Source organism: Lissotriton helveticus, chromosome 3_2, assembly GCF_964261635.1.
Source record: "Lissotriton helveticus chromosome 3_2, aLisHel1.1, whole genome shotgun sequence".
In the NCBI taxonomy this organism is placed as follows: Eukaryota; Metazoa; Chordata; class Amphibia; order Caudata; family Salamandridae; genus Lissotriton; species Lissotriton helveticus.
The window spans coordinates 365,876,992-365,889,620 of record NC_136062.1 but is presented as its reverse complement, the minus strand read 5'-3'; the positions used below and the strand labels follow the sequence as shown (position 1 = coordinate 365,889,620).

Sequence of the window (12,629 nt, the reverse complement as noted above, 5' to 3'; positions counted from 1 at the left end):
CATGGGTGCGTTGCCTCCTGCGGTGATGTAATGGTGACTACTATCCCACTGGGTCGGTTGGTGCTGAGGTAAGAGGTGTGCAGAGCCGCCGGAATCAGCCTTATCAACGCTGCTGATAAGAGGCCTATAAAAGCGCGCATGGGAGCTGCTTCTATTTACTACAGCCCTCGCGCTCTGGCGGCTCATCCTCGCCTTCCACGGCTGCTTTGGAGAGCCTGTGCGCGCGCCTCAGTCCGACCACTTCAGCCCCCTGGGAAGATGTGCTGGAGGCGCCTGCTCGAGCGCAGCTCGTGCCTGGCCCTGGCCCAGCTCTGCCTGGCCCTTCTGCTCCAGGCCCGGCCGCTCTTCGACGCCGGGCCGCACGTGAGCTACGAGTGGGACGAGACCATCCGCGTGCGCCACCTGCTCGCGTCCAGGCGGCACGGCCAGAGCAGCTACTTCCTGCGCATCAGTGAAGAAGGGGAAGTGGAGAGGGTCAGGAGCCGCAGCACTCACAGTAAGTGGGCGGGGCCAAGAATAGGGCCACGTGATCAAAAGGCAATATTTGTGGTTATTATAAAATGCTTGGCTGATTTTAGGCCAAGTGTGTGGGGGGGGGGGGGGTAGTAAATAGGCATACATTGCAAACCTGCTCTAAATTATTGAGCTATTGATATTTCCAAATTTGATTGAAATTTACCAGGGTGTGCCACCTAGCATGGGCAATGGACTGAGATGATTATATGTATTACAACCAAAAAGGGGGAAAGGGTCTAAGATGGGCATCAATATACTGAATATATAATAATGTGGTAGCAGTTCCCCTAGATATTATTGATCATTTTAACTCAGAGACATATTTACTGATACATTTGAAAAAGCTGCCTTGCGGCTGAGGGCTAATTTTAACAAACATATTGATATTCATCAATATTTTATAAACGCATGGAGAAACCTCATAACAACAGGTGTTTTTCAAAAATTAAATATAGAAAGTAGCTTCTTAAGGGCTAGAATAATTGTAAAAAAGTGCTACAATTGAGAATTACTAAACTCACGTGCACAAAGCATAACGTTTCAGCAAGAGTCAAACAAGAAAAGGAAAAGAGAAAAATGAAAAAAGAACCAGAGGAAAAAAAAACACAATTAATAATATAGATTGGAACACTTATTTTTTGTAAATTTTTTTTTTTTTGTAAATGGAACACTTTTTTTTACATGAAAGGATAACTCATTGCTCATTTAACCGAAGGGAGTCATATTGTGATGTAACACGCTGACCAATTTTAAAATTTCAAACAATAAATATTCTGTAATGAACGACAATACCTAAATAGCCGTCCAGAATATTAGCTGTGCAAGGTCAAAATAATCACTTTCACTTATCCTTTGTTTGTCTGACTCTTGCTATAACTTTCTGTTTTTTGAATGTGGCAACTTAACCGCTACTGCGCTAGCGGGTTTTCCCGCTGTGCGCTGAATTTTGAAAAACGCGCGGTTTGTGACAAAGCCAGCTCGTCATCCGCGTAGCGCCGGTAACGCCCATGACGAACTGGCTTTGTCATCCGCATCAAAGGGGTTAAGTGCCCATTCATAGCATACACTGGAATGGTACCGTTATGAAAAATATGCATAACTTAGCATGCATAAACCCATAAGGAACCCTGCATGAATTCTCACAGTATTGGTACCTAATTCAGACTAAACTACATGAATATTAAAAGGGTAGGCACAAGCACTGCTAGAGGAGGGTCCTTAGTCCACATACTAAGAGGATGTAGCAATCATTAGACGTCTGGGAGAATCAAGGTCAATGTTTTGAGTCAAAATACCCAGGGAACCTGTAGTGATACTATTTTGTGCACTATACACTGGAAAGAGCTCTCTCAAGATGTTGAGAGGTAAACAAGCCCTGTAGTCCATGGGAGAGAGAATCATTGGTGATTCTCTCACTGGCAGTCGTGGCACAGAAAGATTCCCAAACTGGCTTGATTTTATTCACAAAATATAAAAAACTGTAATCTAAAGGGAAAAGAGCCCTCAGCACAGGAGCTGGAGAAAGAAAGTGCAACATATTTTGTGGCCATTATTTGTGTAGTTTACTAATGAATTATGAGAATTCTTAAAGTGTTACACCTAACTCCAGCTGAACTATCACATATGTAATAGGCATTGTTGTGCATGAACCATTTTGAAAAATGTATGGCCAACCCTCATGGAGACACCTATTGGGTAGCGGGGAGGCTATAGGACGAAGTGCTTTTCATTTTCTGTTTATGGGGATTATTTTATCTTTAGTTGAATAGATCATGAGTTTATTTTTGTAGTTTGCTACATAAAGCTGTTTTAAGCTCAGTTATACCCGTGTTTTTTGCAGCTTTGCTAGAAATCAGAGCAGTGGCCGCAAACTCTGTTGTTCTGAAGAGTTACCAGAACTCCCGGTACCTCTGCATGGACAGCGACGGGAAGCTTCGGGGGCAGGTGAGTTGCATTTCCAAGACGTCAATGCATCGCAGTGTTTGTTGGGTTTAAGACTGCATTGAAAAGAATAAGATATGCTACACTAAGGTAGGCAGCAAATGATTTCAAATGAAAACAGATTGTGGGGCCAAAATATCCAATCCCTTTTCATTGCAAACCAAAATATTGTGAAGGTAAGTGCATTTAGGTGATGATATATTTACTACTCTTAACTCCACATCTATGTACCCTGATGAGATATATATATGTATATATATATATACATATATATATAATATATATATAAATATATATATATATATATATAAAGATTTATATATATTTATACACACACACACACACATATATATATATATATATATATATATATATATATATATATATATAGAGAGAGAGAGAGAGAGAGTTACGAAACATATATGTGTAGAATAGTAAACCGTTACTGACCTACATTTACTTAACTTAACAATATTTTTGTTTTCCATTTGCCTGCCTCGATATTATGGCCCAACACAATTTTTTCCTTGGTTCTGGTGGATTACCATAGGAGAAGTCAAACAGCCATTAGAGGGTGGTGACATTGTTGAGTGGGGCTACTTAATTTTAATGGGACGTACCTAATATCTATGGTTAGTTTCTACCCTAAACATAGTGACTATAATCTCTAGAAAACTCTAAGACATATTCAGTGGAAGAGGCAAAGATAATGGGGGGCAAATCTGCTGTGAGTGAACAGCTTGAAACCAAACATATTTCTAATTTGCCAATTTATTAGTGAACGTCTCTTCAGGACATAAAAATAAAGATAAAATAGAAAATCATTGTATTTTTAACATTTCTGTATTTCAGCTAAACTTCAGCAAATTTCATAGTATGTTTTGAAAAAACATCAAATTTAAAATCAAAATCAGTTTTGCCCCTCGGATCCTTGGATGCCATAAATGCCCAGGGGCCTCATTTATGAGGCCTTGCGTCAGTTTTACGCTTCGTATGCGTCACTTTTTGTGACGCATCGGCAGCGTAAAACATGCCTTCTGTTGCGCACTATTTACAAAGTGACGCATCTAAGCAGATGCGTCACTTTGTAAACCCCTGTGCTACATTACACCTGCGTCAGGTATAATGTATGCAGGCTGGGCGTACCTCCGCAAAAAGCCTCGTAGAAGTGACGCAGTCAAATCTATGAGATTTCACTGCGTCACTTCTAGGATGCTGTTGCGCCAAAATCTTGCGCCTGCCTCACAGCAGGCGTAAGACTGACGCAGGCCCTTTCACATGGGGCTTTCCCCATGTGAAAGGACGTATTGCTGGAGTTGCGTCACTTTTGTGACACACTCCGGCAATGCGTCACTTTTGCGCCATACAAATACGTCAGAAATACTGACGTATCTGTAACTCCTTGCGACATGATGCGTCATACATTAAATATGACGCATCAGGTATGTCGCAAGGAGTGCGCACTGAAAAGTGACGCATCACTGCTTTCACGCAGCGATGCGTCAATTCTCAAAAATGAGGCCCCCAATTTTTTGTAGCAAAATACATTTACGGCTGTATCATGGTGGCTGGCGGGACAGGTCTTAGCCATACTTTGTGGCATAGCAAAGGTGCAACAGGCTTTAATGTGAGCAGGGAAAATGAGCTTTCCTGCCCCCAGCCCATGCTGGGAGGAGTAGTACTTGATAGTCATAATAGGAACAGTGGGAATCTCATACCTCCGGCATACGGTGCCACTGCACCTGCTGCACTAGGGACGTCTGAGGCTCTGTCTATCCTGCTATGCCCATAGCTGTCTTCTGAAATGTACATATCCTTTTCTGCTGAAAAGGGTCAAGGAGTGTGGCCTGTTGAGAGGTGGGGTTATGTGTGTGTGGGAACTCTGCACACAAACAATAAACCCTGCTTCTGACAGGTAAACACTTCCTACAGAGCACTGGTTGTTAGGTTTTCTTTTCAGCCACTAAACCTTTCATAAAAGAAACCAGAGAGGGGCATATTCCAAGCCCCAGCCCCTGTTTTACTTTAAGTGGGGGGGATTAAGGGTGCCCCTGAGGTGGGGGGGGATCCTTTTAACTCGCTCATGGCATGGGCTCTTTAAAAAAGGCACGGCGAGTTGGACCCGTTGTCATCCAGAGGCGGGGTTTCCTGAGCAGGTTTTTCTTTTATCATCAAAGGCCCTCGCTAGACATAATCAGCATTTCGCCTCCACTAACCCGGAGTTCATTCACCTCCGCTGGCTGAGCCAAAAATAACACTGCAGCTGGAAGGGAGATTAAACAGCAGGTACGAGGGTGTCATAAAGCCATCACTATGTGGCGGCCACTGCTCTCCGCCTTGCACAAGAGGTGTGTGGCATTGCTTTGTCTTTTGAATGGCAGTCTCGTGATAGCGGTGCTGGGGTGAATAGCAGGACAGGCGCTCATTCCCGGTCAAATCCCCGCTCTGCCACACAATGCGCGTGGGGTCCTGGGCAATTGCTACGATTCCACTCAAGGAACTAAAACAGTCGTAAAGAAACAATTACCTATACTGTCGTGTAGCGTATTCCACTGATACATGAGACTCAAAGCGCTCATTACAGGAATCGGGACTACTAAAGGGGTTTTTTAAGGTATTCAGTTCAGGTGCTGACGGTGAGTACTAAAGCCCAAATGTACACAAAAGTGATGCAACGCAGAGCAGAGCCCAAAGTTGCTGCACTGCTCTGCGTTGTGTCAAAGGCAGAGAGCAGTACTGTGCCATATCATACCAACATGTAGCGCTGTTTCTCTTTCCCCTTTGCACCTTTGGTTGCCTTGGGCAACGTACACACGCTTGCCCCAAAGTGCAAGAGTGTGTCCTTGAAGTCTAGCATATGTTTTGTACCGAAAGAGTAACTTTCCAGTACAGAATGCTACTCCTAGACATTATTTAATACTTGACACTCGTCGTGCACCTAAGCACAACGTGCACTCCTTCCATACATTAACGCCAACTCCAAAAATGCTTGAAATAATTTATTTAGAATGCATCAAGCTAAAATAAGCAAATACCTCTCTGAGTTAGTATGAGTCCTGTAGAGTACAGCACACTGCATATGTGGAAAATACTGGAGAAGGACATTGTTTCTACGTTGTTACGCCTGCCTCCATGAGGCAGGCGTAACGGGCATATAGTTTTTTAATGCAAATCCCTGTCTACCAATGTTAGCAGGTAGGGATTGACTTCAAAATCCATGGTTGGGTGCATGGGAACGTCCATGAACCACTCTTGATATACCCCCAAGAAGCACAGTAGAGCAAAGTAGTACTTTTTGTTACTTCAGGGCTACTTTCGAGTGCAAAACTAGTTTTAGGAAACTAAACTTAATAGTTGCAAATCTAGCAGAATGTGTTAGTAAACCTGCGCTTACGTGTTTTAGAAAGGCACTTCTAAGACCCTTTTTGCAACAACTACCAGTGCCATGGTCCATAGTATTTCTCAGGAGCCCGTCGTCACCACTGTGAATGTCGGGGTTGTCTAATGCCGAAGTTTTCTTGTCTTGATTCCATCCCATTTCACTTTTTCCACCACCATTCCCTCCCGGCACTGTCATCTCTCTCATGCAGCTATTTTTCTTCCTGGATTCCTCCTAAGTCATTTTTTCTGTCTCTGTCTTCCTCCTTTTTCCCCCTTTCTGCCTTTCTCTCTTTCTGTCTGTGTCAAAATCTGATATTGTAAACTAAGTTCCAGTCCCCAAGAAAGAGTGCCAATGAGCCCTGCCTGCAGCCATTGTCTCAATTAAAGTACTGCCAACAGCTTTAGTTGATGGCAACAGCCTAGGCAACTATTGAACCTTAAATCAGGTCTAAAATAAAAGGATGGATGAAATATTGCAGACAAAGAGAGTAGAGTAGGTGTTGACATTCTCTCATTTGTCTTACATGATCACAAAAGTTAAATAGTATATCTACTACTTGCATTTTATAGCACCTTGTAGAATAAGGGTAGGAAAATACAATATTATCAATAGTCACTGTTGGTTGTCACTCAAGTGCAAAGAAGGGTGTATAAGGTTTAGGACGTTAGGTAGATAAAGAATGACATTCACCTGACGTTCAAAGAAGAAAGTATTATCAAACCAAACGAACAATAGATTTTTATCTCCTTCCTGTACAGGGCAGTTGGTCATAGTTACGGTTCAGAATGCAGCATCCGATTCTCAGCGTCTGCCCCCAAACCCACCATTTCAGTTTTCTTATTGTGAAGCTTACATCTGTTCTGTCCCACATTACTGACATGCATTTTTTGGAGCAAAATGCCATTACCCTCAGATAACTCCAAGTATTCCGATGACTCTGGGTGGCACTGGGTATCCTCTGCGACGTGATAAATTATCAACCGCTGCACGTAATCAGATGGGCATAAATATCAAGGCGCCATTGAAGAGGGTGCTAATTGTGGAATATCCCTGGGTAATGCTGCACTTAATAGCCCAAAACTCATATAAACACCAAAGAAAGACGCCTTTTGACTTTAGCCAGACAAACATCAACAGAACCTGCCCAAATAGTTACATTTCCTGCGGATGGACCGCTCAGATCTCAAGTTTGGTATTGTTAAATGCTTTCCATGTGGACCATGGTAGTGAAATTGTAGTGAATGAACCAAGCAACAGGGACAGAGGGGCAAGTTTAAAGTGGTCCAGCATACATGCCCCACAGAGACAGTGAGCAAAGAGGGTATGAAGTTCCTCAGCGTCTGAGTAAAAAAAAGTGGGGATGGAGGTGGGAGTAACAACAAGGAATGGTCGTCCCACCTGGAGTAGGAAAGGGGGGAATATCCCTTGTTGGAACTAGGGCTCTCACACACCTAGCAAGCTAGGTGTCATTCTTCATCATATGAGCCTGCCTCACGTCAGGTCGACACTGCAAAACCTGACGGGCACCCAGTACTGGGCTCTTTGGCGGGGATCTTTTGTTCCTGCCGTTGGGTGCAGAGGGGTTGAGGTGCCTAGTGTGTGTGTAGATGTGAAGTGGGTGGATTAAAACAGGTCAGTTAGTACTTGTGATGATTTATTCTGTAAGGTAAACTGCATGAGTAAAAACAGGAAGAGTGGCAGTGTACTAGATATAAGGTTTCTAGCTGTGTATGCTCTACTCTCTAAAGGTCAACATGTTTCGTGTTCTATGCGTCAGTAGGATCAAGGCACTTCATCAGGACAAGAATTAACTATCTACACTGTCACCTGCATCCCCACGTTTATTTACTCAGACCCTGAGGAACTACATACCCTCTTTCCTCACAGTGAAATTGTAGTCACATAATGACATAATACCTATATTTCACCAAGATAAACCTTAAGGATAAACCTGAGTGATATAACAACAGTGCTGAAACTTAGCTGTGAGTGTTTAGGTAAAAGCCATAGTCCTGGATTGGTGTCATCAACTGTAACACTGTCTTCTTTCCTTTCAGGATAGCTACTCAGCAGATGACTGTTCCTACGAAGAGAAGATACAGCCTGATGGATACAACGTCTATACGTCCAAGAAGCATGGCATGGCCGTGTCGCTGGCCAAGGACAGAGAGAGGTGGCTCTGCGTAGGAAAGTGCTTCTTCCCACTGTCGCACTTCCTACTACTAAGAAACAACGAGCCCCTGGAAATAATAGAACCCGTGGATGAAAAATTCACTTCAGACATTTTTCCAGAAGAAAACCCACTGAAAGACCTTCAGAGTATGGACATCGCATTTGGCTTTGGTCATCCCAGTTCCTGAAAGAAATATAAATTCTAATCTTTCATGGTTCAGTCTAAACATTGGACAACAACGGATTTACATTCAGTTCTACTGACCCCAGTGCTGTTTATATATATTTTTTTTATCAAAAAAAGAAAAACTATGATTGATAGTCCATATTTGTGACTATTGCAGAAAAGGAACACGGTGCAGCAGGTACGATTGTAAGAAAAAACTGTCATAAAGAATAACAACCTCCTCCTGCTGGGTTAAAGAAAAAATTGTGAATGCTTAAAATTTCAAAATGTTTTAAATTTAGAAATTTAGGCTTTCTAAAAATCTTTACTAGAACGAGAAAATTCATAATTGTGCTCTGAGAATTCAGTCCACTTGTGTTTGTGTAGCATGAAACTTAATAAGGTTACCAGAAATGGGGCAGCTTTAATTTTTTTATTATGTAATCTAATTGTGGCGCCGCGGCCAGGGCGACTGACGCTGGAATCTGGGGACCACGGTTCGATCCCCGGCTCCAGCGGCAGGTTAGCCCAGCACCATGTGACTCTGGGCAATAGCTCGCTTAATCTTCCCGACGGCCCCCAGCGCCTAGAGACCCTTACGGGTGATTGTGCGCTTTACAAATCTGGACTTTACTTTACTTTAAATTATGTATAGAGGGTTAGTGACTAAGGTGTTGTATAGATTCACGGACACACCAGGGAGTATGGCATCATACTTCCTCTTCATAAAGGCACATTTTTGGTGCTTCGTAGTCCTTATAATTAATCCATACAGAAATGTTGATCACACAGTCCTCTCACTAGTTTACTTATTCTCTATAGAGTTATGTATGAAAAAATATCCCAAGCCTTCCTATTATCTTTATAAGTTTAAAATAGGCGTGGACAGCTGACAAACCCATATGCTTTGTCCCTTATTCTGAAGTGCTGCCAAATGTTAAGTCCCTACCTTCATCTTTGCTCTCGGAGAAGTCAGCACTTCTCGGATGGGCTCTTCTGATGTGTTGCATCCCTACCCCTGTGGCATTCGGAAGTATTTGCACCTCTTTCCATAGATGACAAACGGTGCACCTTCAGGTAACCCAGGCCTCCTTTGAAGAGTTTCTCATCTAACTGCATCCTTCTAGAGATGTTGCCTATGAAACCGTAAACAACGCTTTAGGTAAACTGGCACAAAAAGTAACTTGTCTCATCTGTAGCGCTTCTATCCTTTTATGCTGTATTTAAGCACTGTAATGAAAAGGTGCCACTCTTACCCTATTTAATTACCTTCAGTGGTGAAAACACATTGCTCTGTTAGGTAAATCCCACCTCAATTCCAGGGCCCTTCCCATTGACTTGTTTGCAGTTTTTTTGGGAAACCAAGATCTAAAATAACTCAAGATTCATCAGTAAGGTGCCCATCTGTGAGAAATCCATCCGCCGCTGGATGTGTTTTGTAGGCAACTTGCAATTGCGCCTATCTAGCTGGCAGCCTACACATGGACAAGCATCTCGAGGAGACATGGTTACTTATGCAAGAAAATTGAGCAAGAATCTCAACAAGACCAATAATCCTCAAAATAGCCAGAGGTGTGCCAGCACAACTCTGCGATGACCCATGCCAGCCATTACAGTAATCGAATGAGGTTGGGTAACAAGAGACAGGCATCCTACCTGTGAGCAGCATATCTGCTGTGCATGCATTTCTTTAGGAATCAAAAATGCACTGCAATCCCATTACTTCGTTTACCCTCTTACAGCGCCTTCCATGCAAAGTTTTCCACCCCACTTGGTATTGACTATTCTCACGTAAACAATGTGTTAATTAGCACTTAGTTATGTCTAACCCTGAAATTGACATTGCCACGTAACCTGTGTAGACTCTGACCAAGAGGATCAATACTGTTCTGAACCGAGTGATCGCTGACATATAACACAGTTCACCTGAAGAGAGCGACCTTTCACCTACAAATCCTGTTGCTGGGGTCAAACAGGCTTACAGGAGTCAACAACCTCCTATCTTTCCTGGTGGCTTATAAAACCAAAGGGAGAGACATTGAACACACAGAGAAGGAAAGTTAGCAAGACACATCTGGAGGCCTAGCAGGCGCTACCGTGCACAATCTAAATCATGCTATTTGTTAGCGCGCTGCCCCACCATCTTTAATACAATCGTAATAACCACAATGAATCAATTTCAGATTATGTTCCAAAGAGTTAAGGATTTTTTTTCTAGGTCGAGCACTTGCTTGTAAATGCATTATATTTATATTTAAATTATTGAAAGTGAATTTTATTTTGATATTGTATTTATATCTACATTTATATTTATATGTACTTGCAGAAATATTTGTTGGTAGGATTTATGGGAAAGCCCTGCTTGCACATACCTCCTGCAACAAATAATAACTAGGCACCGGCATTTGATCAAATACTCTCATCGCCGAAGAGATTCTCTTTGGTCAAAGGTTTTACTTTATTAATGTATTTCAGTGCAAAGTAAAAGGACTTGGAGGAAACAAAGTTTATCTTATTTTTATCTATAAGAAATTCTGTCAAACTTAGATGACTGTACAATCCTCATCTTGTAAAGAGAAAAAAAGAATGCAATTTCTTCTTTTTTACTTTATACTATTCACATCAGCGTTTAACAAAGTGTACCCTTCTAGAGGATATATGGAAAATATCTGTTTTACACAACTGCAGTAATATCTTACCACATTTATTTGTGTGCTCTTTCTGCAGCCCATAACAGGTGATGTTGAGTGAGGTACCTTTGGATTCTACTCTGACATTATAGGCATTGTATGGCTGTGAGACAATTTGCCAGTTTCATTATTTTGTGTGCTGTATTTTGATATAAGCGTTTTGTACACAATTTTGCAAATAAACACTACAAAACAAAAAGTACAGAGTAATCTACTTTTTGCCTGGTTATGAAATCTTTATACCACGCCGGCCTTTGTGCATCATCATGTCAAAAATGGCAGATATTATGGAGTGCAGTGGATACTCCACTGATTAAGAGTTCAGTCCCCTGAATGGTCGACAGCCTCAGGAATCTGTGTCTGTGCACCATTTACCAGTTTTCTGACATTCTGAAAGTTTCCTCATGCATACATCGCCAATGTTCGCAAATGTGTAGGAGGACAATGTAAAATGTTTACCACCAATCTCTCAATCCAGATACGGCAGCAATCTACAATCTATCGAGATTGTCTCACAATTTATAGAGAGGATTATAATGGCTGATGAATTGCTGGTCCCTTGTTTCTCTATGGTGCTACATTACAGATAGATATGGTACTAGAACAGTGGAATGTTGAGTTCCATTGAGGACGATTGAGTGCTCCAGGCTTCTAATGGATAGGTAAAGACCATTGACCAACATTACAATGTTTTTTTTTATTTCACAGCTGTTGCTGTAAACAGAGGCCTCTCTGAGCCCAAGGGGATTTAGACCCCCTTGGGTTCTGAGAGGCCTCAGTTTTTACAAATTTCAACATTCTGCCCTCTAAGGGCAGAATGTTCTAACAGCCTTGGACCCTCCGTAGCATGCTGTTACAACTCCCTCCACATCCTCCACAAGTCCTACTAGTGGGTCCCCCGAATGCAGAAAAACAGACGCCCACATAACCAGCACACTGTACTACAGTAACACCCTCTACGCCGGAATTAACACCCCTGCTACACAAGCTCCAAACCATCCAGAACACCGCAGCCAGACTTGTCCTCGGAACCTGCGCGACACGAGCACATGACCCAGCAGCTACGAGATCTCCACTGGCTCCCCATCGAGAAGAGAGTAACCTTCAAACTACTCACCCTCGCCAGCAAATCCCCCCACAACATCGGACCCATTTACCTCAACAAAAGAGTCTCCTTCCATGTAACCAAAAGGAACCTCTGCACTGTCGACCTCCCGCTGGCAGAGACCCCACGCATCCGCAGAACCAGAGCAGGTGGAAGAGCCTTCTCCTACATTGCAGCAAAGACCTGGTACGAGCTCCCAGTCAACATCAGATGCTCCCCCACTCTGCACACCTTCAGGAAGAGCCTAAAGACCTGGCTCTTTGATCCGGAGCTCCAACCCCCCCAGCACCGCCCTGCCACCCCAGCGCCTTGAAACCCTCATGGGTGAGAACCGCGCTTTATAAACCCCTGAGTGATTGATTTATTGATTAACTGATGCTCTACCAGCCATTAGAGGCCTGCTCCCTTGTTAGGGGAGCGCGCTGAACGCTCTAGTGGGTCTTTATTGACAGGTAGCGCCCTCTACATCTGGCTTTAAGGCTATAATAGAATGTTGTATTTCCTAGTAGGGTAGTTGTAATGGCATGGGATAACATTGTAACATAAAGCAGTCGAATAAATTCTTTGTTATTAGATTCCTTGTGTTAATGTATAATTTTCCTATAAAACAAAACAATATCAGAAAGAAACAAGTGGATCCTGAAGTATAAAGTGTGT

The 12,629-nt window shown here is 42.7% G+C and overlaps 1 protein-coding gene across 1 annotated transcript; it reads left to right on the top strand.

Moving 5' to 3' along the window:
- The first annotated feature begins 258 nt into the window (after positions 1-258).
- On the top strand, positions 259-11,047 carry FGF19 (fibroblast growth factor 19). The gene is made up of 3 exons (XM_078684551.1): positions 259-496; positions 2,357-2,460; positions 7,897-11,047. Exons 1-3 carry the CDS (start codon positions 259-261, stop codon positions 8,197-8,199), a joined length of 645 nt encoding a protein of 214 aa, XP_078540677.1. The 3' UTR covers positions 8,200-11,047.
- The last annotated feature ends 1,582 nt before the right edge of the window (positions 11,048-12,629 follow it).

Bases quoted from the DNA above. Each gene is read 5' to 3' on its own strand.
- FGF19 (XM_078684551.1), top strand. From the start codon at position 259: ATGTGCTGGAGGCGCCTGCTCGAGCGCAGCTCGTGCCTGGCCCTGGCC. The intron at 497-2,356 runs GTAAGTGGGCGG...TGTTTTTTGCAG, and splicing joins CAGGAGCCGCAGCACTCACA to CTTTGCTAGAAATCAGAGCA. The intron at 2,461-7,896 runs GTGAGTTGCATT...CTTTCCTTTCAG, and splicing joins ACGGGAAGCTTCGGGGGCAG to GATAGCTACTCAGCAGATGA.